The sequence below is a fragment of the Phoca vitulina genome, unplaced genomic scaffold (genome assembly GCF_004348235.1).
Source record: "Phoca vitulina isolate PV1807 unplaced genomic scaffold, GSC_HSeal_1.0 scaffold7, whole genome shotgun sequence".
NCBI lineage: Eukaryota > Metazoa > Chordata > Mammalia > Carnivora > Phocidae > Phoca > Phoca vitulina.
In genome coordinates, this window is record NW_022589710.1 from 43,783,567 (window position 1) to 43,810,876 (window position 27,310).

The 27,310-nt window shown below is 39.3% G+C and overlaps 2 protein-coding genes across 4 annotated transcripts in view; both read left to right on the forward strand.

The window, feature by feature from the left end:
* Positions 1 to 19,628, forward strand: part of RBM25 (RNA binding motif protein 25) — a 58,973-nt gene extending 39,345 nt beyond the window's left edge. Inside the window, exons 10-19 of the mRNA XM_032405507.1 lie at positions 332 to 618; positions 2,169 to 2,391; positions 2,946 to 3,035; positions 5,662 to 5,735; positions 7,012 to 7,162; positions 10,032 to 10,356; positions 10,730 to 11,004; positions 11,343 to 11,441; positions 13,116 to 13,163; positions 17,123 to 19,628. Coding sequence (XP_032261398.1) covers positions 332 to 618; positions 2,169 to 2,391; positions 2,946 to 3,035; positions 5,662 to 5,735; positions 7,012 to 7,162; positions 10,032 to 10,356; positions 10,730 to 11,004; positions 11,343 to 11,441; positions 13,116 to 13,163; positions 17,123 to 17,215 — 1,665 coding nt within the window. The 3' untranslated portion in view covers positions 17,216 to 19,628. The remainder of the gene's footprint in view (positions 1 to 331; positions 619 to 2,168; positions 2,392 to 2,945; positions 3,036 to 5,661; positions 5,736 to 7,011; positions 7,163 to 10,031; positions 10,357 to 10,729; positions 11,005 to 11,342; positions 11,442 to 13,115; positions 13,164 to 17,122) is intronic.
* A 6,361-nt stretch (positions 19,629 to 25,989) lies between these two features.
* The window catches only part of PSEN1 (presenilin 1), a 74,966-nt gene continuing 73,645 nt past the window's right edge, over positions 25,990 to 27,310 (forward strand). For all 3 annotated transcript variants that reach the window (XM_032405511.1, XM_032405508.1, XM_032405510.1), the window contains exon 1: positions 25,990 to 26,106. The gene's annotated coding sequence lies outside the window, so the exon portion shown is untranslated. The remainder of the gene's footprint in view (positions 26,107 to 27,310) is intronic.

Here is a 27,310-nt window from a genome sequence, read left to right on the forward strand (position 1 = left end):
TGATTGTATTTCTAGAAATTACTACTAATCACCACATTTCTCATGGTCATTTAGTTATTACATAATCATTGAGTGGCCAGCCACACTTGACACAATCTCCCAGCATCCAAGATTGGAGATTCCTGGTCTGTGTAGAGTATATGGGTTTGCACGCAATCTATTTAGTCTTGTGATTGCTTCAGTTTAATTTGTCAAGTAAAACCACAAGTACTTAATATTAAAGTGCCAGTGGTTTGGTTGTTTTTGTTCCTTATATTGGGCATTGCGCCGGGAAATATCTGAATACTGGAGCTACAGAGTTAACTCTAAAAGTACTTTTATTGGTTTCTAGAAACTGGAAGAAGAGAAAGGCAAAAAGGAGAAAGAAAGACAGGAAATTGAGAAAGAACGGAGAGAAAGAGAGAGGGAGCGTGAAAGGGAACGAGAAAGGCGAGAACGGGAACGAGAAAGGGAAAGAGAACGTGAACGAGAAAAAGAGAAAGAACGGGAGCGGGAACGAGAACGAGATAGGGATCGTGACCGGACAAAAGAAAGAGACCGTGACCGGGACCGAGAGAGAGACCGGGACCGCGATCGGGAAAGGAGCTCGGATCGGAATAAGGATCGGAGTCGATCAAGGTAAGGGTTGGTGGAAGTTACTGTTTGCTGATCGCTTTAGTAGAACTGCAGTTAGGCACTCTCCACACCGTTTACATTTGTGTGAGGAGAGAACTTCCTTAGGCACAGAGCATGCCTGGCTTGCTGTCTCACACATGTAAACATTGGTTCAAGTAACAGTTCTCAACTTCAGGGTTAATTTTTATCTGACGCTAGTTTATACGCAGACCCAGAACACAACCACTGTCCACCCAGTGTTATGGGCAGACCTGATTCCCTCTTGTCTCCCTGGGTTGGTGGGCATCTTTTCTATTTACCATTTCATTGAGGTCCTGCATCCTGGGAAATCATCTCTAGCACCCCTGCTTTTAGCCGCTCGTCTTTACTTGGTCCTGTAGCCCACTGTATGGCCACGACTCACCTCCTAGCTCTCAATTTAGGACTCCTAGTAATTTTACCTTGTTTTTATTTTAAGTTTTTTCTTAATTATATTGAATTTGTTTGATGAATCATCTCAAATTCTTAGGAAGGAGTAAAGCAAAAATGAACGAAGGAAGTGGGGAAGGAAGAAAAGCTCACCTTTTTTTCCCAAGCTGGTTTTCAGATAATACATTTCTGTGTTGCAAATTTTCACCTGATTGTAGCTGAAAGGAGGTCCACTTTAGTCAGTCCACCAGTTGCTGGAACTAGAAATCCAGTGTCCTTAGTCTTTAGTGGGCATTAAAATCCTTCCCTTCCTTCCTCTCCTGGAATAGTCATTATCCTCTTGAGTAACCTGATAAGGATTATCAAGAATTTGACATACAGTCAGTGTATGTATACTTTTATTATGGATATGAATCCATAAACACTATATTGTTTTATATGTGTACAAATAAATATATTTGTATTTAATTAGATCCATGGCATCAAACTACATATATTCTGCAATTTGGTTTTATCATTCTGAATTAAATTTTTTTTTTTTTTTTTTAAAGATTTTATTTATTTGAGAGAGAATGAGAGACAGCATGAGAGGGAGGAGGGTCAGAGGGAGAAGCAGACTCCCTGCTCAGCAGGGAGCCCGATGCGGGACTCGATCCCGGGACTCCAGGATCATGACCTGAGCCGAAGGCAGTCGCTTAACCAACTGAGCCACCCAGGCGCCCTGAATTAAATATTTGAGAACTTTTCCTTGCCAGTAGATACAGTTCTGATTTATCCATCCAACATGCCAAAATGGTCTTTTCTCCACACCTTTGCCAACACCTTTATTCCTTGATCACTAGTGAAGTAGGCGGTCTTTTAACGTGTTTGTCAGTCCTTTATATTTCTTATATCCAGGTGTGTTTGTTTTCTGAGATACTGATAAGCATTAACATTGAATTTAAAATGCAATTGAGAATTTGAGACTAGAATTACGTTGTGTCATCCTGATACGTATAGAGGAGTTTACAGTTCTGCAGAAATCAAATGCTAAATTCCGGCCTATGAGTTTGTGTGTTATTTTGTAATATAAGTTGCCGTCTTTTCCCTTGGTTTATAAAGGAAAACAAAGACTGACAGATTTTTAAAATCTTTTGTTTATATAGAGAAAAGAGCAGAGATCGTGAAAGGGAACGGGAGCGAGAAAGAGAAAGAGAGAGAGAACGGGAACGAGAAAGAGAACGAGAGCGAGAGAGAGAGCGAGAAAGGGAACGGGAACGAGAGAGAGAGAAAGACAAGAAGCGTGACCGAGAAGAAGATGAAGAAGATGCTTACGAACGAAGGAAACTTGAAAGAAAACTCCGAGAAAAAGAAGCTGCTTACCAAGAGGTAAATTGAGAAAATGCTTTTATTCTTCATTATCATTATTTTTTAAGATTTTATTTATTTGAGAGAGAGAGCATGCGCCCATGTGTGCAGAGGGAGCGGGTGAGGGAGAGAACTCCAGCAGACTCCATGCTGAGCATGGAGCCCAGCACATGGGACTCGATCTCACGACCCTGAGATCATGACCTGAGCCGAAACCAAGAGCTGGGCAGTTAACTGAGCCACCCAGATGCCCCGAGGAATGCTTTTATTGTTAAAGCTTGCTATTCAGTAGGTTAGTCAAAAATTTTAGAGCCCTTGGGGCGCCTGGGTGGCTCAGTCGTTAAGCGTCTGCCTTCGGCTCAGGTCATGATCCCAGGGTCCTGGGATCCAGCCCCGCATCTGGCTCCCTGCTCCGAGGGAGGCCTGCTTCTCCCTCTCCCACTCCCCCTGCTTGTGTTCCCTCTCTCTCTGTGTCTCTTTCTGTCAAATAAGTAAATAAAATCTTTAAAAAAAAAAAAAATTTTAGAGCCCTTTGCATACATTTGTATTACTAAATTTGACAATTTCTTTTTTAGCGCCTTAAGAATTGGGAAATCAGAGAACGGAAGAAAACCCGGGAGTATGAGAAAGAGGCCGAAAGAGAAGAAGAAAGAAGAAGAGAAATGGTAATATTCTAGGTTACAAATTAGTGATTTTTCAGATAAAAATCAGGTCAAATTCTTGACCATTAACTAGATTAGAAGTAACTTTGTCATTAAAATGTACGAGCTCTCAGTATAGACAATTTAATTTGGGGGCAGAGGGGCAAAAGGAAGAGGGAGAGAAAGAATCCCAAGCAGGTTCCATACCCAGTGAGGCTCCATCTCATGATCCTAAGATCGCCACCTGAGCTGAAATCAAGTGTTGGGACACCCAGCTGTTTAAGCCACCCAGGCGACCCTAGGTAATTTAATTTTTATGTATTTCAAGTAATCTTCAGACAATTCCAGTCCACCAAAATCTCTTTTACTCTTAATTTTCACATTTTTGCTGCCTATAAACAAAATTATCTTTTGGCATACCGTTGAAGTAAGTCTGCCTTAGAATAATATATATAAAATGAGAATTTATAAAACATTCTTTTTTTTTTTTTTTTTTTTTAAAGATTTTATTTATTTATTTGACAGAGAGAGACACAGTGAGAGAGGGAACACAAGCAGGGGGAGTGGGAGAGGGAGAAGCAGGCTTCCCGCGGAGCAGGGAGCCCGATGCGGGGCTCGATCCCAGGACCCCGGGATCACGACCTGAGCTGAAGGCAGACGCTTAACGACTGAGCCACCCAGGCGTCCCTAAAACATTCTTAATTAAGAGTCTGTAACATGTTGATTTTGAAGAGGCATTGGTAGATATTGATAGATACTGTTCTGTATTGGTGTGGCACATGTGGATGAAGGGAATAGTGTCATGAGAAGACCTCTTTGTTTTTTGTTTTTCATGTTTTTCTTTAAATTCCACTTAATTAACATATAGCGTAAAGACCTGTTTTTATGAATCACCATATTGTCTTCAGTATATAACATATGAATTATAGTTTTTCCTCATGCTATCTTTTAAGTACATGACATTTTTTGCATTTACACTGTTTGATGAACTATAATAGGGAAACCATTGGTAGAGGTTGTTACTAAGAAGAATGACAAAAAAATTTTGTCATAGTATTTGCTTGAGTAGTATGTTCCATGTGTTCTGTCTTTGCCAGAATTTCGTGAAAGTTTCTTTATCTCCAGTTTGGAGATTATTCTTCCAAAAACTTCACTGAAGTTAGGAATCTTCAAGTAGCTTTTGAACATGAGACATAGAGGGAGTTTTTGTAAGTAACCAAGAGGGTGCATGTAGAAACTAGATAGATAGTGTGGGTTTTCTGTATATATCCATAATGCTAGAATTATTGATAGTAATTTCAATTCCCATTCTAGAATTTCTTTTTCACCCCTACGTTAGAAAATAGGAAGAGAATAATATAGTGGGAAACGATTATTTAGAAGAGCTGTTTGCCATGAACAACATGGTGGGATAGATTTGAAGTGGTCCTGCTTTTTACAAGTAAATCGGAAATCTGTCTTTTTAGAGAAAATTTTCCTATTATTTTTTTGTTTGAGAGCTTTAAAAAAGTCCAGTTACAAAAGCAGTTACTTATTACATCGAAATATTCAAGTAACAGAAGTACATGATGTAAAAAGTGAAGGTTTCTACTCCTCAAGGCTGGTAATTTATGTTCATATTTTAGTGTGTATCTCATGCACCTTCCTGTGTTTTATTTAAATACTTGTAAGTTTTGTCATTCCTCTTTAACAAATCTGCTTTCCTTCATTTGACACATTTGAGTCAAGTACATTATATCCCAGCCTTGGTGCTTGTGCTGGGTACTGGGCTTACAGGAGTAACTAATGCTTCTAACTCTGAAACAAGTGGGTGGTATTTTCAGAGAGAGAGGTAGTTACTGTAATGTGTATGAATGTTTAAGGTATGATAAAGGGGTATTCACAGTATTTTGGGAGTGCAGAGAAAGAGTTCTGTTTGGGGATGGGAATTGGTGATGGTCGATGGTTAGATCAGGGAAGTCTTTACAGAGAGGTAACATTTGAAATTTGAAATGTATTAAAATTTCACTGTAATCTAAATTTTTACTATATTTAGAAACGTATCATCTCCTTTGTATATAGATATACTAGATATAATAGTTGATAGAGCAGATAAGGATATAGATTATAAGTAAATATTTTTATGTATTATATATTTGTATGTAATTGTTAGCTATAAGTGGTATTAAATACAATAGTTATATTTGAAATTCAAAAATAAGAGAGTCCTATACTTTCATGGTTTGTGTACCCGAAGTTAGACTGATGCATGAACATGATTTGAATTTTCAGTCCTGCATTTCTTAAAAACTTATTTTCTGTAGCATAATGTATCTACAAATGAAAGGTAAAGTATTTTTGTTGAGTTAATAGATTCAATAAAATAACTTTGTTTCTTGGTTTGCTCAGGTTTCATTACTGTACTTTGGAGATTATATCCAGAGAGGAATACTATATGTGGTTTTTTTTGCATAGATAAGTTCTAAATCTGGCTTGTTTTATGAGTAAAAGATAAAATATATCTAATGTTATTTAAATTTAATATACAGAGTACATGAGAATTACAAAATTCAAGTGGTATGGATAAGAAAAATTTATCTCCAAGAAAGGAGGGGATATTCTACATGACTTTTATGTTAATTTTGCACACTTTGTCTTTTATTTCTCAAAGGCAAAAGAAGCTAAAAGACTAAAAGAATTCTTAGAAGATTATGATGATGATAGAGATGATCCCAAATATTACAGGTAAAGAATCCTTGCTTTATGAGCTCATACTTTCAGCATTTTATTAGCTGTATTTTCCCTACCAGAGGGTGCAAGTTTATTCAGTGGAATAAGAAAGAAAATCTTCATATTCTACCTTGTAATCACCTCCATATTTGATAAGATGTTTTTGGGAGTGCGGGGGAGAACTGTTGGAAAGGGATCAACAGTTCTATCTTTTGTGGGGTGGTGGTCCACATAGTATTAAAACAGATTAATTTTTTTCATGTGTTTTATAGAGGTCCAGTTTTTATAGCAAGTTATAACTAGTCTTGATAACTGGTCTAAAAATTTTTGCATTCAAGGATTTCAAGAATGTTACAAAGCAAACCCAATGCCATCCCATCCCCTGCCCTGTTGATATATTACTGTAAAGTGACGGTTGTAAAGCTTGCCTTCCCTCATGTCTTTGTTCCCATGGCATTTCTAAAATACTCTCATTCTAGCACTGTGGCAGTATGGTAAAATTGTTGGCTCTGTTCTGCTTCCTCCATTCCAAACTGTAATTTCTCTGAGGATATGGACGATATTTTGATTTTTCTTTTTAACCTCATGTATCTGATAGGATCCAGGGCATGTAGTGAAGGCATTTAGTATATCATTTTAATATACCGTACCCCATAATTAAAACATTGGAATTAGCAACTTCAAAAGCATGCCAAGGATTTGACTTTGTAGAAAATGAAAAAAAAAATCATCAGTAAAATTATTGAATCATAAAATCAGTGGTAGTACATAATTTCAGCATTCTGAGATGTAATATACCGCTAGCTAGAGAGAATCTCTGCTTTCTGTTGATTCTGCACTACTTCCTTCAAGGATTTTTTCCATAAGGGAAAGAATTGATTTAAATTGAAGATAGAGGACTGTTCTTAGTGGTATTACTACTACTTGTAGTAGTTTTTCACAACTTGGCATCCAAGAAAACAAATTGTGTGTTGGGCTTTCCCTGTGGAATGAGTACAAAATGAGAGCTTTCTTTCATCAGAAAACTGTTTTCTGCTTGTTTTAGACACTTACTTAGAATGACTTGAGAATGAGGCATGGTGATAAATGACAAGACCATGCTTCCTTATTAAACTGTTTATGTGTGGAGAGCACACTGTCTTGGGTGTTCTGCAGATACAAAAACAGTAAGACATTTTTCATTTTCCTAACATGCAGCTTTTTAGTATTGAAAGAAGGTACTTTTGGAGACATTATGTGTTGTAATAGTTGATCTCTGAGTATCAAGGCCTGTTATGATTTACTTTTGCAGAGGAAGCGCTCTTCAGAAAAGGTTGCGTGATAGGGAAAAGGAAATGGAAGCTGATGAACGGGATAGGAAGAGAGAGAAGGAAGAGCTAGAGGAAATCAGGCAGCGCCTTCTGGCTGAAGGGCATCCGGATCCAGATGCAGAGCTCCAAAGGGTGAGTTACCCTAACATCCACAACAATGTTCTCATAAGGGAAATGCAGTTTATGCTCCATGGATCTTGCTGTTTGGGGGGATGATATTAGTACTTTTTCTTTATTTTATTATGCAGATCATCAGTCTTAGTTGATTTACAGCTTTAATTATTCTAAACACCTTCCTGTGTCTTATTCCTTTATTTCTGTGAAATATTACCTAAGTTAAATGAATGTCATCTAATAAAACTTTTCTAGAAACCTGTCCTTCCCATAACGTGTTCTCACATTTCATGACTTTTGGGGTTTGAGTTCCTTCTCACTGCCACCCTAAATCTTTTTATTTCCTAAATAAATTAAAGATGTTTTCATGAACAGCATGCCATTTAAAAAAAGGAAAAGACTTTGCCATAGAACATAGCATACCCCATTCTTTTTTTTTTTTTTTTTTTTTTTAAGATTTTATTTTATTTATTTGACAGAGAGAGACACAGCGAGAGAGGGAACACAAGCAGGGGGAGTGGGAGAGGGAGAAGCAGGCTTTCCACTGAGCAGAGAGCCCGACGCGGGGCTTGATCCCAGGACTCTGGGATCATGACCTGAGCCGAAGGCAGATGCTTAACGACTGAGCCACCCAGGCGCCCCTACCCCATTCTTTTTTTAAGAGTAGAATGTCGGGGCGCCTGGGTGGCTCAGTTGGTTAAGCAACTGCCTTCGGCTCAGGTCATGATCCTGGAGTCCCGGGATCGAGTCCCGCATCGGGCTCCCTGCTCGGCAGGGAGTCTGCTTCTCCCTCTGACCCTCCTCCCTCTCATGCTCTCTGTCTCTCATTCTCTCTCTCTCAAATACATAAATAAAATCTTAAAAAAAAAAAAAAAAAAAAAGAGTAGAATGTCATTTTAGAAAATTTTTAGTTCTTAATATATCATGAATCTAATAATATTGTAAATTCTTTATATCAACTTGAAAAAATCTCTTATATCCTGTTTGTCATCAGAAACCATGTCTTCTTACATGCCCCTTTTATTTTTCAAAATGAAATTGTGTTTTTTTTCCTGTTGATAGAATAAGTACTTACATGAGTAAATAGAAGGTTCAGACAACATGCGACACAATAGTGAAGAAATTAAAAACCATCTGCTTTCTTATCAGCCTGGTACAATCATTATAGATTTGTGGGTTTTTTTTTTTTTTTAAAGATTTTATTTATTTATTTGACTGAGAGAAACACAGCGAGAGAGGGAACACAAGCAGCGGGAGTGGGAGAGGGAGAAGCAGGCTTCCCGCAGAGCAGGGATCCCGATGCGGGGCTCGATCCCAGGACCCTGAGATCATGACCTGAGCCAAACGCAGATGGTTAACTGACTGAGCCACCCAGGTGCCCCTAGATTTGTGGTTTTTAAAATGTCATCACACAGGCATATGTTTACCCTCCTCACATAAATTTTATAAGTGGGATTATAATTTACATGCTGTTTTCTAATGTGCTTTTAATTCGGGTTTTTAATCTTTCACTCAGAATATTGCCAGTTTATAGCTTTATGTCTGTTTTCATACCTTGACCATTATGGCATATTGTTGGTCTTTTAAATCCTTACCATTGTAACATTTAGGTTGGGTGTGTTTTTATGTTTTAATTCTCTACCAGTTGGTTTGAATGCCTTACAGATTGTTTAATGGTCATTGTACTACTTTGTGAATTGATAGTTAGATGGGGTTAAGTCATGTCATGTCATGCACCAACTTTTAATTGTTATGTAGTTCAGGATCTTTTTTTAAGATTTTATTTATTTATTTGAGAGAGCGAGCATGAGCGGTAGGAAGAGGGAGAAGCAGACTCCCTGTTGAGCATGGGGCTCAATTCCAGGATCCTGAGATCAGGACCTGAGCCTAAGTCAGACACTTAATCGACTGAGCCAGCCAGGAGCCCCCAGAATCTTTTTGTTATATTTTTTTTGTTTCATGCTCAGAAAAATTATTGATGAAATTTACTCAAGTTTTTATAATGCTCTTATTGGTTATTTTGTTGTTGTTGTTTAATCTTTCATGATTTCAGGGAGAGTGTTCATTTTGGTATAGGCTTTTGACTCCAAAAATTTTTTCCCCTCTCTTTCTTTCTTTCCCGATTCATGAATACAAAAGTGACTACCATCCTTAGCCATGACCTAGAAAGACCAAATAATTGCGTTTTAAAGATTTTATTTTTAAGTAATCGCTGCATTCACCATGGGGCTCGAATTCACAGCCCTGAGATCGAGAGTTGCATGCTCTACTGGCTGAGCCAGCCAGGTGCCACAGAACAAATAATTGTTGATGACCAAGCTGAGGATTTGAGTTGCCTCTTAGGCAGTTGTCCGTGCTGTTCTAAAATAAACTTTTGGGGGGCGCCTAGGTGGCTCAGTCAGTTAATCATCTGCCTTCAGCTCAGGCCATGATTACGGGGTCCTGGGATCAAGCCCTGCTGCTGCATGGGGAGCCTGCTTCTCCCTCTCCCTCTGCCCTTCCTCCCTGCTCATGCTCTCTCTCTCTTTCTCTCTCAAATAAATAAAACCTTTAAAATTAAAACAAAATAAAACTTTGGATTATAATTTCAATAAAAAAAAAAAAAACATACCTTTTCCTTTTAAATTAGCCACCTATTATGTATTTGCCTTTGTTATATCTGAAGAGTTTAAATAATTTTATATGTAAATGTTAAAAATATAAGAAAACATTTTGCAGAGTACCTAATATATTCTATAGACCTACTCAGCTTTCTGATTATAGAAGCAAGCAGTGTTTCATTATTCCTAATGAAAAATAGAGGTTTTATGAAAGATAATGGAAAACAGAAAGCTGGTTGAGTAGAGTATAGTTGTGGTCTGTTAGTCACGTTATTTTTTGGTGTTAGATGGAACAAGAGGCTGAAAGGCGCAGACAACCACAAATAAAGCAAGAACCTGAATCAGAGGAAGAAGAAGAAGAGAAGCAAGAAAAAGAAGAAAAACGAGAGGAACCCATGGAAGAGGAGGAAGAGCCGGAGCAAAAGCCCTGTCTCAAACCAACTCTGAGGCCCATCAGTTCTGCCCCATCTGTTTCCTCTGCCAGTGGCAATGCAACCCCCAACACTCCTGGGGATGAGTCTCCATGTGGTATTATTATTCCTCATGAAAATTCACCAGATCAACAACAACCGGAGGAACATAGGCCAAAAATAGGACTAAGTCTTAAACTGGGTATGTTAGCATTTTCTTCCTTCTTTCCTTTATTTTAATCCCCTATATATACTTAAATTTTGCCTTAAGGAAAAAATAAATATGTGCTGCTTGGTAGGTAGATAGAAAAATACTCAAAAATGCCTTTATAGCTCACGATTGTTTTCGTAGTTCTACTAGTGCTCCTATATCCGCAGCTGCCTCAAGTTCTGAGAAGAAGTGAAAAGTTAAATTTTCTAGCACTTGTGAGTAGTGAGTTATTTTTTACAGTTGGGATCTTTCTCTGAGATTTGTGGAAGTACATTATGCACTGCTCTTGAGGGATGGTGGGTTGTAAAATGTAATTAACATTTGAAAATTAGGTCATCATGCTAATACAGGATTTTTACTATAGGTGCTTCCAATAGTCCTGGTCAACCTAATTCTGTGAAGAGAAAGAAACTCCCCGTAGATAGTGTCTTTAACAAATTTGAGGACGAAGACAGTGATGATGTACCCCGAAAAAGGAAACTGGTTCCCTTGGATTATGGTGAAGATGATAAAAATGCTGCCAAAGGCACTGTAAACACTGAAGAAAAGCGCAAACACATTAAGAGTCTCATTGAGAAAATTCCTACGGCCAAACCTGAGCTCTTTGCTTATCCCTTGGATTGGTCTATTGTGGATTCTGTGAGTAGCACATTGTATTTCATCATTTTTATTGGAAGTGGTTTTGAGTATAGCATACAAAGTCAGCTGATTCTATTAATGACAAGTAGAGACGATAATGTGGCTGGCATCTTGACCTGCCAAGGAATTTAGGTAAATGATTGGGGAAATTCTTGGTGGTACTTGAAGTCTTCATCAATTAGAAGCAAGTAATTGTATCTTGATACATACCTGTCTTCGTTCAACTTGTAAATGAGAGCATACTATATTTTAGTTTTAAGAAAAATTATGAGGCTATAGACTTTGTAGTAAATATAATAAAAAGTTATTTAATTTAATAACCATGCTTTATTTTGCAGATATTGATGGAACGACGGATTAGACCATGGATTAATAAGAAAATTATAGAATACATAGGTGAAGAAGAAGCTACATTAGTTGATTTTGTTTGTTCTAAGGTTAGTCTTTTACTCCCTTCATCCCCAACTTTCTTTTTTTTTTAAGATTTTATTTATTTGGGGCGCCTGGGTGGCTCAGTCGTTAAGCGTCTGCCTTCAGCTCAGGTCATGATCCCAGGGTCCTGGGATCGAGCCCTGCATCGGACTCCCTGCTCCGCGGGAAGCGTGCTTCTCCCTCTCCCACTCCCCCTGCTTGTGTTCCCTCTCTCGCTGTGTCTCTGTCAGATAAATAAATAAAATCTTTAAAAAAAAAAAAAAAAAAGCTAACCAGATGTATAACTACAGGGGCACCTGGGTGGCTCAGTCAGTTAAATATCTGCCTACAGCTCGGGTCATGATCACGGCGTCCTGGGATTGAGTCTCGAGTTGGGCTGCCTGCTCAGCGGGAAGTCTGCTTCTCGCTCTCCCTCCATCCCGCCCACTCATGCTCTAATAAATAAAATCTTTAAAAAAAAAAAGATTTTATTTATTTATTTGACAGAGAGAGACACAACGAGGGAGGGAACACAAGCAGGGCGAGTGGGAGAGGGAGAAGCAGGCTTCCCGCAGAGCAGGGATCCCGATGCGGGGCTCGATCCCAGGACCCTGGGATCATGACCTGAGCCGAAGGCAGACGCTTAACGACTGAGCCACCCAGGTGCCCCGATCCCCAACATTTGTTTTATACTTTAAAATATTAAGACACTTTCTAAAATAAAAAATCTTGCAAAGCCAAGTCTATGATAGTTTAGTTTCAGTTATTAAGAGATTTCATGGCTACTTAACCCCTCCACTTTATTTCAGACCCCTACGCCATATGCTTTCATTTCAGAGGGTCAAGGAGGACAGATTCATTGACTGCTGCCAAGTTTGTGCTCTCTCTGCCCCTGGGAATGTATTGCCACCCCCATGTCTTAATGGTTAGAGTGCTGCTGAAGTACAGTTGAGGGGGTATTTGTGGAGACAGCTGATAGCTTATTTCATGAATTTGTCAGTCATCCATCCTTTGGAAGAGGAGCAAAATAGTTTCCTTCATAGCATAATAATAGTTGTTTTTACTGATTAATTTGCTGTGGGCCAGGCTTTGTTCTTGGCAGGTACTGTGTTAAGCATTTTATAGAATGTTATGTTCTTTAAACCTCCCAACAACCTTAGCAAGTATAATTCCTGCTATTATCCCCATTTTATATATGTAGAAATTGAGGTCATGGGGAGATTGTCTTGACCATAGTCCTATAATAAGTAAGCGCTAAGTGCTCTTAACCACCAGGGTGTACCACATCCTTCCATTGTCTCCTGAAGGCAAAGTCTTATCTTTAATAAGATAGTTATAGTAGAAACACTGTATATCTGTAAAGGAATAATTGCATTTTAAGGAAATCCTTATTTTTCCACCATTACTGCTCTTTTAGCATTAGGAATAGCAAATTTAGCCTGCCCTTTCCACTTGTAATTATTGTAGCATTGGAATTTGTAACTCTGGATTTGAATTAGAACACATAGTATAGTGATTAAGATCCCAGGTTGTCGTAAACTTCCATTGAAGAGAGTAGGATTCTGGGAATTAAGAAATTTATAGAATGTTTCTTCAGCCACAAGAAATTCCCATATTAGTTTGAGGGTACTTGAAAAATTTTTGACTATATTGCTAATTTTTTATTTATTTTCAAAATGACAGTTATGTGTTTCTTTTAGGTTATGGCTCATAGTTCACCTCAGAGCATTTTAGATGACGTTGCCATGGTAAGTCAGAAATTTACTGTTGTTAATATTCTAATTAATATCTGTAAACAAACGAAACTTCTGTTTTTGGTTAATTTTTTACCTGTGTTGGTTCCAGAATCTTTCTTTTTAGAAGCCCCAATTAAAATGTGAATCTGCACTAAAAGAGGTTAAAGGCACTCACATCAAGATGTCCTTAGACAACACTAACACTTTCTCCTTCCCCCACCTTTGGTGTTTGTATAAATACAAATCCTGGATCTATTCATACATTTAGAAAACATTTATTAAGTGCTTACTGGGTTGAACATGGTGCTAGAAGCATGAAAAGGTGGAACATCTGTCCTTAAAGAAGTAGCAGGGAGACAGGTATACTAATACTGATACTGTAATATACTTGCAATCATGGGGATATGTAAAAAAGATGTGGGGGGCAGAGGAGATGGAGCATCTGATGGTACAGACGGCAGTTAGGAAGAGAATCACAAGAGTTACCATCTAAACTGAGACTTGAGACTTGTATAACCTTGTCACTTGGACAGGTATCCATTGGTCAGCAGTAAACATCAAATCCCCACTTGCATTTAATTTGGATATTAGAGTCGAGTCAGTGGTTACATTTATCTAATGTGATTTTGTGAGAAAAGGAAGGAGGGAGAGAATTGGCTCTAGAGGTGAGAGTGGTTGAGTGGACTGTGAACTCCAAGCTAGGAAGAGAAGGCGATAACATCGGAATAGAGCTTGTGGTTATGTGAAACGGGCTGGTTGTTCCACTGAAGCTGTGGGAGGTGTGTTGAAAGAGTGGTTATATAGTGAGAGAGTAGAACGTTTAAGAACAAGTGGTGGATTGGTCCAGACGATGGTGAGGTGCATATGTGGCCATGGGAGAGAGTTTCTGGGGTAGAGCTGATGTCATTAGACTATAAGTGAACTTTCCACTTGGGTCATACACATAGAAATTGAAACTTCTGTTGTGCTCATCTATTGTGGGTGGAAGACTAGGTGTTTGCTAGATAGCTGCTGTTGGAGTGGAAGGGTAGTGTAATGAGATCTCGTGAATCTTAATGGAGATACTGTTCACAAAGAGAAATGGAAGGATCGAAGGATCCAGCAGCTTCCCCTCTCCTGTGAGATTAAAGCTTTGAAAGTAAGGAACTTCCTGAGTAGGCTACAGGAGTGTCTCAGGGTCTTTCAGGGACACAAGTTTTCAGTTCAGGTAAATAGATGAAAAAAACTAATTAAAGAAGTTGAGGGTGGTTAGTATAAAGAGTAATGGAGGGCAGAATGGGAAGACAGCAGAGGGAAGATGAGTCAGGGGGGAAGAAACGTCGAGCATGTTGTAAGATGACAGGTGCCCTGGAGAGCTTACATTTCCCACTGCAGTTGTCAGGGAGGGGCATAGTGGGGTACCTAAGCAAAGGGAGCTCCTAGGTCGAGATATTTTGTGTCCAGGCACTGTATGATGTCTAAAGCCAGGTAACATTAGTTTTCTGCTGCCCAGCCAGGCTGATGCAGCTGTTGTTTAGAATTTCTGATAAAGTATTTGTGAAAAGTTTGTTGACTTCATAATGCTGAGCCTCAGATGAAAGGAGAAATGTGACTAGATCCTGGTCCTTGGGGATAGAATTTGAACTTCCCTGACCTTCCCACATGTTTAAAAGGTTATCCTTGGGGCCGAGAGAGGGTTTTATAGTTGGGCCTGAGTTAAGGAATTAAAAAAACAAACAAACAAACAAACAAAACCCCAGTGTTCTAGTATTTGGCCTTGGCAGAGTTGCAATTTCTGTCAGTGAAGATGTCACGTGTCAGTATTAATCCATTTTGATCTGTTGAAATATTTTGGTATTTGGAGTATAATTAGACTCTTTTATTGGTTAATTACTTATATTTTAATTTTCTGGCTCATTGTTGATCAGAGTGGGAGGAAGCCACTCAATTGGCTAGTTTTGTCAACTAGTTCTATCAAAAGCTTACCCTCTAAATATTTCTTGACTAAATGAGATTGAATTTTTAGTTTAAGTACTTTGCTCTTGTTAAAAATCTGACATTTTCTTAAAAAAAAAAATCTGACTTTTTCAAACTGTACCTTTCCTCATTTTACATTAACTTTGGTTGTATTTTGTGCCTAGATCTATATTATTTCCAGGGTACAATGTTCACATTAATTAGTGTTGCAGCATAGTTCTCTCAAACTGCTGGTCAAGTCTGGCTCATAGAAGTCTGAGTAAAAGTTCTTTAATTATTTGTCATTGTTGAGAAATTTAGGGAAGTTTATCAAAAAAAAGAAAAGAAACAAAAATCAAATTTTTCCGGCTTCTTTTAGGTACTTACTGATCACTGAGATACCAGACACTCTTCAAAACACTTTGTACCTGTTAACTCTTTTAATTCCCACAGTAGAACAGTATCATGTAGTTAATATTTCCTCCATTCTACAGATGAGAGAAGTGAGGTTCATTGTGGCTAAGTGATTCAGCCAAGGACACATACCTAATAAGAGGTAGAAGTGGGATTTGAACCCACGTAGTCTGGCTAGAGATCTAGTTTGCTTAACTGCCCCCCCCTTTTTAAAAATTTTATTTATTCATTTAAGAGAGAGAGCAAGCACAAGCAGGGGGAACAGGAGAGGGAGAAGCAGGCTCTCCGCTGAGCAGGGAGCCTCATGTGGACCTCGATCCCAGGACCCTGGGATCATGACCTGAGCCGAAAGCAGATGCTTAACTGATTGACTGAGCTACCCATGCGCCCCTGGTTTGCTTACCTCCTAACTTAAACTGCTGCTCCAGACACCTGGCAACATTAGGCCACATTCCATCATGGCAGCGATACCCTGGAGCTCAGTCATAGCTGCCTCCTGTAGGAGGAAACATGCTGTTCCATTTTACCTCACTGTAACCCTGGTATAGAGGCCCAAATCTGCATGTAGGGTGAGGGCAGGAGTAGGGGGTCGATATAATGCCCCTACCTGATAAGTAGATAGGAAGATAATTTGATTTATCAATTTCCCAAGGGGAGAAGACCATTTATTTATTCAGTACTCTTATGTCCTTTTTGGTGATGATAGTGTTCACGTACTCTGTTTACCATATCCTACCTAGATGCAATATTAAATGCTTTACATATATTCTCATTTTATATTTTAGTTTTTTTAAAGATTTATTTATTTGACAGAGAGAGGCACAGTGAGAGAGGGAACACAAGCAGGGGGAGCGGGAGAGGGAGAAGTGGGCTTCCCGCTGAGCAGGGAGCCCGATGTGGGGCTCGATCCCAGGACCCTGGGATCATGACCTTGAGCCAAAGGCAGACGCTTAACAACTGAGCCACCCAGGCGCCCCTACATATGTTCTCGTTTAATATTTAATTCAATGTCACATACATAATAAGGACTTGATAAGTGTTACGATTTTAAGGCTGTTTTGGGGGTAGATAAGATACTCGGTTATATAACTAGCTCTGCCTAAATTACTATGTTTTTTATAACAAACATGCTTTCTTTAGGAAATAGTTTAGTATTGCGGTGTCAGTATTTGGTAAGCCATGGAATTTTGCTGAATGCATTCTCCCCCCGCACCCTTTTTTGTAATTTATATTTACTAAATATATTTATCACACTAGACCAATTTATTTCAGGTCGTTTTATTGAAAGTAAATGCTTGTCAATGTATAAAGCCTTTTAAAATGCCAGTCACGGGACGCCTGGGTGGCTCAGTCAGTTAAGCATCTGCCTTCGGCTCAGGTCATGATCCTGGGGTCCTGGGATCAAGTCCCGCATCAGGCTCCTTGCTCAGTGGGGAGCCTGCTTCTCCCTCTGCCTGCCGCTCCCCCTGCTTGGGCTCTGTCTCTCTCTCTGACAAATAAATAAAACCTTTAACAACAATAAAAAAAAATAAAATACTAGTCACTGTTGGGAGATGCTGATGATTGCTTATCTTACGTGTGTTACTGGGGTTTTTTTTGAGTTTTTTCTTTTTCTTTTCTAGGTACTTGATGAAGAAGCAGAAGTTTTTATAGTCAAAATGTGGAGATTATTGATATATGAAACAGAAGCCAAGAAAATTGGTCTTGTGAAGTAAAACTCTTTTTACATTTAGAGTTCTGTTTCAATTTTCTTCTTCTTTCCCACCCTTCAGAGGACTTTGGCTTTTTCTTTGTCTTCAAAGACATTTGTGAGATCTGTAATTTTTTTTTTTTAATGTAGAAAATGTGAATTTTTTTGTCCTCTAATTTGTTGATGCCCTGTGTACTCCCTTGGTTGTAAAGACATCTGAATCCTGCCTTGGTTCTCTTTATACTCACCAGGTACAGATTACTGGTATGTTTTATAAGCCGCAGCTACTGTACACAGCCTATCTGATATAATCTTGTTCTGCTGATTTATTTCTTGTAAATATTAAAATGACTCCCCAATTCTTTTGCAGAATTGCACTTAATGTTGAACTGTACTGTACAGGAACCTACATGAATGATTTTAATTGAAAGAATACCCATCATACCTATTACCCTTCCCACCCCTTGATCAAAAATGGCAAGCCCTCCTGAAGGCATTGAATTTAAAATTAGAGTGCTCAGATTAGCAGACAGTCCATTCCCACTGTATCTCTGTATGAATGTGTTCGTGTGAATGTATGTATAAATGTCTTTTACCTAATATTCTTTGGAGGGCTCCCTTAAACATTTCCTTATTGAAGAGTAGAATTGTAAAGGAAACATGGTATTGTGCCAACCCAAATGTCTGGGATAATTAGGTTATTAGTCTCCCAGAGCATGGTATTCTCTTGTGGCAAGCAACAGTCTGGTGAATGGAATGGGGCTTTCCTGTTGATAGCTGGCTACTTCAGCCTCTCTTTTTTAAGGGAGTGTGAATCATAATGGTTTTCCCGTTAATTTCATTGTTCAGAAATGAGGCAGATCCTTAGATTCTGGAGTGCTTTATTTGATGCATTTTTGCACTAATTGGTCCTTAGCTTTATTTTGGTGTACTCTTTTGTTTAAAAAGAAAAACCTTAATCTGAAAAGCATAAATGAAAAAAATCATTTTAAAAAGTAAAATTAGGCAATACAGACTTGGAAAATTTGAAAAAATACAGTAGGAATTCAGATGGCAATTTGCAGTCTACATCTTATTTTTAAGGATAAAGTAAATCATTTAAGGCTGTTACCACTAATTTTTTGTTTTCACTTTTGTTTTTAAAGGGTTTATATGTACGCATACACCTCTTTTACCTCTGCTCATCAATGTTTAAAAATATACTGATGTCTTAGAGACATACATGGGGCTTGCTTTATTGTAGAACAGAACTTCACCAGGGAGCAAAATTACCTGAAAATGTAACAGGTTTTAGACAGTTCTTAACACAAATTAGGTGCAGTTATTCCCATCTCTGAGTATTTATTTAAAAGAAAGACAAAGTTTGGGGGGGGGGGTTGTTAAAAAGCATAACTGAGCTTGAGTTACAGATTTTTTTTTACATCTTAAAAGGAATTTGAAACACTGTTCTTAACATTGGACCATGAGGTGGTTCCATTATGTAAATATTTCCTATATTAAAACTGTATATATTTGATCTTGGGGACCCATTCTTTCAGAGTCTTGTTAAATAAATGACATCATGTTGTAATTGTGCAGTGCATACTAGAAACATAACTTGAAAATATAGGCTGAATTTTTGATGGACTTGATTTTTATGAGTATTTGTAACGAAGGTCAAAAAAGGCCATTTACTTACTTTGGGTTAATCATACATTTGTGGAGAATACCCCCTTGTAGTATTCTATCATTTTTAAGTTCTGGCCTCGGGAAAACAAAGTTCATGCTCCTTGCCAACTGTGAGTTTATTTACTAGCCTTTTCTTAAATTGACACCCCCGGCCTTCTCCCCTCCCCCCCGCCCAAGCTTCACAAGTTGTTCAAGCAGTTTACTATTCCTCTGTTTTCTCTTACTTTATTAATGCTTCTAAGGCACCATATTAGGTTTTTATTTAGCCAACATTAGCATGAAGGTTTATTCAGGTAGATTTAATTTCCCTTGCTTTTGTCTTCCCCAGCTCTTTTATTTATCTTAAAGGGCCCTTATCTGGAAGTCTTGAGGGCACATACCATATACTGCATCACACCTACAGTGAGGTTTGTGTCCACATCTCAAATTCCTACATTAACATTTTTGCAGCAGAACAGGAGTCATCAGAGCCCCTGGGTTAAAGACCATTTATAATAGTTTCATATCAGCTTAAGACGGGTTTTGCTACCAAGCTTAAAATTTTAAGGTTTTCAAGTTTCTTGTTTTTCAGATTTGCATATAAAGAACTGGACATGTATAAACTGGCATATTCTAATGTCTGGGAGAATACACATAAGAACATTTCCAATAAATTGCTTGAGCTTTCTGGGTTGTCTTTACCGTTTGCCCATAGATTAATTTCAGTTTGGAAATCTTAATCTGTATTGCCCATTCAAGTTGTTAAAAAATTATATGAAAGTCTTGAGAATCATTGCCTTTTTTTTTTCTCCCTAAGATTTTATTTATTTGAGAGAGAGAGCAGGAGCAGGGGGAGGGGCAGAAGGAGAGGGAGAAGCAGACACCCTGCTGAGCTTGGGGCTCCATCCCACGACCCTGAGATCAGGACTTCAGCCCAGTTAACTGACTGAGCCACCCAGGTGGCCCTTGAGAATCATTCTTGATCTGGCAGTTAGAAAATGAATATGCTTTTTCCTCATTTGACCTTCAAATAATTTTAAATATGTACATTTGTTTACAGGAGGAAAGATAAGTTGTTTGAAGTTCTTCTAAAACTTTAATGTGTACCTGAATCACCGCGGGGGATCTTGTTAAAATGTAGACTGATTTGGTAGGGATAGGGTGGGGCCGGAAATTTTGCATTGCTGACCAGCTTCCAGGTGAGGCCAATGCTAACTGATTCGCGCACTGACTACACTTTGATTAGCAGTTGAAGGTATGTGCTCAGTACAGGTTTCCTATGTTATCCCAAAAGTCGAGTGTCCCTGTGAAACGTTCTGAAAGCCGAAATGGCATAAAGCAAAGACGCAATAACCATTAATTTATATGGAAATTTTGTTTGAGTAATCCCTCACCGAAAAATAATCTCTCTCAGATTTACCTGATACCACATCTTGCTCACAGATGCACAAAATAAATCGAGGTAAAGCACAGATACTCAGAGCCAGTTCAAAGCTGTGGTGGCTTGCGCTGAGTGCGGTCCCTGGGATAAGGGACTTGCTGGCGCCACTCAGTGCACGGGCTGTGTGCTGCTTGTATAAGGACTTGCTGCAAAACAAGCTATTTTCGCTGTATTTCGCCTTCTTTTTTCGTAAAAGTGAAAATCCTCTTCAGATTTCTTTTGATTAGCAAAACCAGGTGCTACTGGAGGATTTTCAGAAAAGGGGAGTAACTTCTGAAAAGCCAGGGGAACCTGTACTAGTATTTTATCCCAACAGACTACACAAATGCAGCTTTTCTTTTTAAGTAGATTATAAAGAGAAAAACATTTTTTGAGACAAATAGATGCATATTATTTATGTTCATGAACATAAAGTAGTCTTCCAAAAAAGGTGCCTGAGAACAACTCTAATATTCTAGGCTTTATTCCCAGCCAGTCCCAGAGCATTTTCTCCTTACAGAACTCTGTTTTTACTTCCTCTGATTCTTCTCATAGCACTTGTGTATGTAGTAGAGGGGAATGATGATTTTGTGGAGTGCTGTTCGGGTACTAATCAGGCTGGATATGGTGGACGAACGGAGAAACAGCTTGAGAGTCAAATTGAACTAAACCACTTATGTTTTCTTCTTACATATGAAGTAAGGAAGTTATAATGTTAATAAGTAGTGTGTATATGAGGCTTATTTACCCTTTTTCTGATAAGCTCTATAAATGTTTCCACTTGTAACACAAAAACCGCTGAAAGGTTTTATGTCAAAATGGTTACGGATATTTTCAGGTCATATTTCAGCCACCTTTTAACAATCCGAAATTGAGAATAGTATTTAGCTCAGCAAGAGATGGTGAAATTGATCTCTGAATGCCCTGGATATAAAGGGTATGAGAAAGAATCCCAAATAGGCAAAGAAACAGTCAGTCTAGGTGTCAGGAAGAAAACTGGGGAATTAATATATATATTTCAAACCCAGGAACTATTACTGTAACATTCATACTATAGACTAAAGTAAGCTTACAATTTTTTGATAAATGGTAGATTTTTTTGAAGTGTGATTGTGTTGAATTATTGAAATAATTTATTTGCACGAGTGCTTACATTTTCATCTTTCTTTGACAGAATCTTTGCCTTTGATTTTATCACTTGTCTCATATGAAGGCCACATTAGGAATAGCAATCTAAAATGCCCAGGAATGAAAGATAATTTCTATAAGCAAAAGTAAAAATTCTTTTCAAGCCATGTTGTTTTCATTAAATGACACTCCCAAGTATGCCTACTGTGCCACATCCCATAGTAGTTGGACTTATGACCTAGTTTCTCATGCCCAGAGTGGTAGCTGAATTGTTAACAGGTATTCCCTCTGTTTTTTTTGTGTATAACTTTTATTTAGCCATTGAAGCACAGTTAATATGTGGCATTCATGTTAAATGGTAGGTAGAGTGATAGACATAAGATTCCTCTAGTAGCTGACCGTCTAATGATGGTGGAGAAAGAATGAGAGGAATACTAATAGACATAAAGTACTATACCAACTATCAAACTTGATGAGCTAACTTCACAGTCAAGAGGGAAGGGACAGTAGGAAGATTCTCAGCAGAGGTAGTAATATGTAGAAGGGAACTTAGAGGTCACATAGTTTACCCAAAACAGCACTACAGATGACAGATTGGTGTCTGGAGGCCTGTATATAGCATTCTAATTCATGGTCCGGATCTGTGCTACCCAAGGTTTTAAGTTTGTTAAATAATTTTGAAACTCAGTTCTTCAATCACACTAGGTATTTCAAGTGTTTGAAAGTCATGTGACTGAAAAATCCAGTTTTTTGTTACAATATAGGTCAAGTGCTCTATAGCCATGTATAGCCAGTGGCTAGCAAAACTATATGGACATTGCAGATTATAGAGTATCATTGCAATTGGGGCGCCTGGCTGGCTCAGTCGGTAGAACATGCGACTCGATCTCAGGGTTGTACGTTCAAGTCCCACGTTGGGTATAGAGATTACTTAAAAATCTTAAAAACAAACATACGGTTTCAGAAAGCTGTATTGGACAGGTCTGGTCTAGATGTTGCTATCAACCCAAGGGGAGAGGGAAGTGCTTGTTAATAAAATTAGTCCACAGGAAGCATTTTTATAAATCTTTGTTGAAGCAAAAATTATTAGGTGTGAATTTAAAAATAGTGCTAAACAACTATTTTTCCTGTTTGTTTTTTTATAACAAAAGGAAAAACTAGTGAACACTTTACATTGTAGGATCCAAAAACTCTGAAGGTTCATTTCTTTCCTGTCAATTAAAAAATACTAGTAAATACACCCTACGGAAGAATTGGATTGTTACTATAGGTGAAAAAGCTATAAAAGTTTCATTTTTAAGTATTTTATTGAGGCACATTTTTTAAAAAGGGGGGGCCCAAGTTCTTGATTAAGGAGGAAATTAGAATTTAATAAAATACTGACAAACAGAACTGAAGGCTAAAAATACAAGATAACCCTTTATCTTAATCAGGTCCAAGTCTAAGGAGATAATCCTTGCAAAGAATTAGAACGATACGAGAGCTGATAAGATAGTGGCCAAGCACCAAGCTCTGATGACAATACTGTCATATTTCAATTCTTTATTCCCATAAGAAACAGGGCAGCGACATTGTGTATAAATAAAGGCAGGGGCACCTGGCTGGCTCAGTTGATTGAGCCTGTGACTCTTGGTCTCGGGGAGGGGGGGGGGGCGTGAGTTCAAGCCCCACGTTGGGCGTAGAGTTTAAAAAAAGAAAAAGGCAAACTGCTTTTACGGGAGAAGTGTTGAGTTGCACTGCCTTGGAATCAATGGTGTAAATAACTGGCCTTGGTTCCCTGATTGACCAGGTCTTGATTTCACATACTAGTGACCAGTAACTGCGCTGGCCTTAGTCTCTGACAGCCTCTCTCCCCCAAGTAGTTCTAACAGGTCCGGCACTCTGGATTTCCCATCTGCTTCATCTTTCACCACTTATTATTGGTTTTTGCCACCATTTATTTTGTTTTGTTTCTCCATTCCTGCTCCCAAGTTCCAAACGCTTTTGGGAAAATATAAATGCACCTCTGCAGATATTTTGGACCTTCAGTGCTATATATCTCATTGTTTTACTGAACTCCAGCTCCTTTCCACACGCATTCTAGCTTTTAACTGTTTTTGAACCTCCAGGGCTGTATAATAGTTGTGGAAAAAAATATTTGCTGAATAAGTGAAAGCCCTTTGATTTCCCCCCCTCAGCAAGTAAGTCTCAAATTTAACAAAACCTTAACTTTAAAAATGTCATTAGGCGTATTCTCCAGTTCTGGCTTTCCAGTATAATGACATGCATCTTAAACCTTTGCTTTCTATAGTTAATGATAACTCCATCCATCCTATCTAGAAAACCTCCCCCACTCCACTGGCTCTGGTTTCTAACTTGCAGTTTCTTGATCCTTGCTCAAGTATTTCCTTATCTTCATTCTTCAGCCTGGGCTAAGTGTTAAAGAACACAAAAACTTAACCTTGGATCCTATCTCCTTTCTACTACACTATTGAGATTCCACAAAGAGCTTATAGTTACATGTGCCTTCCAAATGCCTCTAGTCTCAAATGTTTGTATCATCATTCCACTGATGACTGGTGATGGCCTAAAGGAGACTCTGTGACCTGGTGAGAGGCTCTACCCTATCTCTTAACACCATGGACATCTGCTGTTTGGTGTCTAGGATATTACTTTTGCCCTGTCCTACTCTATGTCTTTGCTGGCTCTTCCTCAGCAAATCCTAGGTATTTGTATTTTAATTAAAAATTTAAAAAAAAATTTTAAGATTTATTTATGGGATGCCTGGGTGGCTCAACTGGTGAAGCAACTAACTCATGATTTTGGTTCAGGTCATGATCTCAGGGTTCTGAGATCAATCCCCGCTTTGGACTCTGTGCTCCAATTTCTGCTTGAGGTTCCCTCAGCTCCTCCTCCCCTCTAAAATAAATAAAATCTTAAAAAAAAAAAAAAAGATTTATTTAAGTAATCTCTACACCCAGCGTGGGGCTCAAACTCATGACCCAGAGATCAAGAGTTGCGTGCTCCACAGATGCCCCAAAGGTGTTTGTACTTCTAAGAAGATGAAGAAATAGCAAAAACTGGTGGAAAAGTTATCTGTGTGTAGTCCAGTTACTTAAAGTCACTGGTTGCTTTTTTATCACTTTTTTATCACCTGTTTACTTTTTGCAGGAATTGTTTTGACATAGTTGTATTTATACATATGCATAAATCTTAGGTCTTTTTAACTTAAGAGTATTAAACACAACCTTCATAAACAATTTTAATGACATTCTGTGAAGTGGATGAACGATCATTTATTGTGGGATGTTTAGCTTTCCAATTTTTGCTATAAATACCTTGGGAACATTTTTGCACAAGTATTTTGTACTGAGATTGTGTCTAAAAATAGTTACCAGCATTTTAAGACTTTCTACTCCTGTTACCAGATTGCATTAAAAAAGATTGAACCAGTTCACAAATAGATGGGGTTTAGCTATGCTTCTTTCTCAAATGTATTGAACTGTTTTATGCGCTAGGCACTGTTCTCAGCACTTGTAATATGAAGTGAACAAATAGGAAAAAAATGTTTACGCTTGTGAAATTTAAGGAGGGAAGGGGAAATGAGAACTTTAAAAAGTATCTTTGGGGCTGTCAACATTTTCATTCCCCAACTTAACTTTTCCCTGTTAATGGAGAAAACTACTGATGTTCTTAAATATGAAGTGTGTAAAACCTATTTAAATCTGTTCATGTATCGGGCTGGGAGAGGAGGGGATTAGGGACTGATGCTGCAGGAATATGAAAAGCTATCTTGGGGGAGGAATTTAAAAGAAATAGAAGATATCATTTGGCCGGATGCATGCATCATCGATTTCACTGTCAGTTTTCTATTACCTGTGAATTTGAGCATTTCTCCATTCATCTTTGGTTTTACGTTATTGTATTCGTTGTTTACTTTTAGCTTTCAGATGAGCTACTTTTGTTACTGGTACTGTCTTTACCGCAATTTGGACGGAAAGCTGGCAGATGCTGAAATTAAATGACTGCTGAGCAATTTTGTACTCTGGTTTTGGGATTTCAAAAATAAGATACATTTTATGCTCTCTGGAAGCTTATCATCTAAGACTCGATCTTAAACTCGGAGCCTAAGAATCCCAGGCTATGTTTGTTTAAAATGCAGTTTCTCAGGTTCCCGCCCCCCACCAGAAGTTTCGATTCATTGGGTAGGGTGTGAAGGGCACAGGTAATTACAATTTAATTAGTCCTCATGACTGTCGTGCAGCTGATTCGCATTGAGAAACATTACAAATAGGTACTAAGAGATAAATGTTAGATAAGATGTCCTCACTTGTAGGCCAGAAGAAGCACACGCTGGGCCCAGTTGACGTAGAAACTTTGGCCCTCAGCTCAAGAGCAGTCTCGAATCCCAGACAATCTCAGACTCACACTAGCTGTCTGGGCGAGTTCATCTAAGTCCCGGGGTCGCCTGGAGCGCACCGTTTGCCCCTCTATCCGCGCGCTCCACCGGAAGGTCCACCCTCTTCCCTCTAGGTTCCGCCCGTATGCCGGTGGGTCCCGCCCCACCCCGGCCGACCGCCAACGACGCCAGAACCGGAAATGACGACATCAGCGAAGCCTTTTGGGCGGGGCCTGGGCCGGCAGCTCCAGAGGCCGCGATTTCACATCGGAAACAAAACAGCGGCTGCTCGGGAAGGAGCCTTTCCTGCGAGCGGCCGGTGGCGGCGGCAAGGGAGGAGTAGGTGCGTGATGGGGAGTTCGGGGAGAGGGGAAGGCGCCCCTCACCCGGTGCGGACACGGGCGGTCGCGGGCAGGGCCCGGCTCTTTGTCGCCGCCCGGGCCGCGCAGCCGGTGTCCTCGAGGATGAGGAGCGGGGCGCGGCCGAGCAGAGACCGAGGAACCCCGTGTGGGGAACGAGGAGGGGCGGCCCGTTTCTCCGGCTCCAGGCGCAGCGCGCGGTCAGGTTAAAGAGCGATTCCCCTCCGGAGCCTAGGTCCGGAAGTGCTGGTTTCCCGAAGACGTTTCAGGACGCAGGTGTCGTGGGCCGGGATTGACCGTCTAGACTGGAGTGGAGCAGGAGAAAGAGGAAGCGCCTTGCCCTGTGTCTGGTTGAGCAACTGGTGAAACAACGCGCCTCATGCCCTGAGTGTGTCCTTGTCCGGGGAAGTGAGTGGCACTCAGGGCTAAGTTCCTTATGTCTCACGTTCGAGGCGGAAAAGAGGGTCTGATGCTTTTGCCTTGGTTGGGACTGTCGCGAGGCAGGATGTTCAGTGCTTTGCATGTGTCTTAGATATTTGCGTTTTCTTCCCGCTCAGGTTCTTTTCAAATAAATAATCTGCTTCTATTGTAGGAGACTAATAATAATTTTAAAAGCATTGCTTGGCTGCTTTGGACAAGATGAATATAGTATTTAGGGTTTACTCCGGGAGATAAGAATAGGATGCAAAAAACTTTGGCATATATAATGACTGTATGACAGAGCACATTGTAAAGCTCGTACATTCTCTGAAGTTTGAGGCAGGTACAGATCACATCTGGTTAGGGAATCTTGTTATTTGAGTTATTATTTTTTTTTTAAGATTTTATTTATTTGACAGAGACACAGCGAGAGAGGGAATACAAGCAGGGGGAGTGGGAGAGGGAGAAGCAGGCTTCCCTCTGAGCAGGGAGCTCGATGCGGGGCTTGATCCCAGGACCCTGGGATCATGACCTGAGCCGAAGGCAGACACTTAAAGACTGAGTCACCCAGGCGCCCTTGAGTTATCTTTTACAGTGGAAAGGTTTTCACCCCTGGCGTTGAAGTGGGTAGGGCATCATAATCAGAAGGTGTATTACAAACAGGGACCCTCTGGATCGCAAGCGACCAGTGACCCACTCTGAACATTAAAATAACTAATGAAGGAAAATAAAACAGGAAAGTAGATTGGAGCTAGTTGCATTTGACTA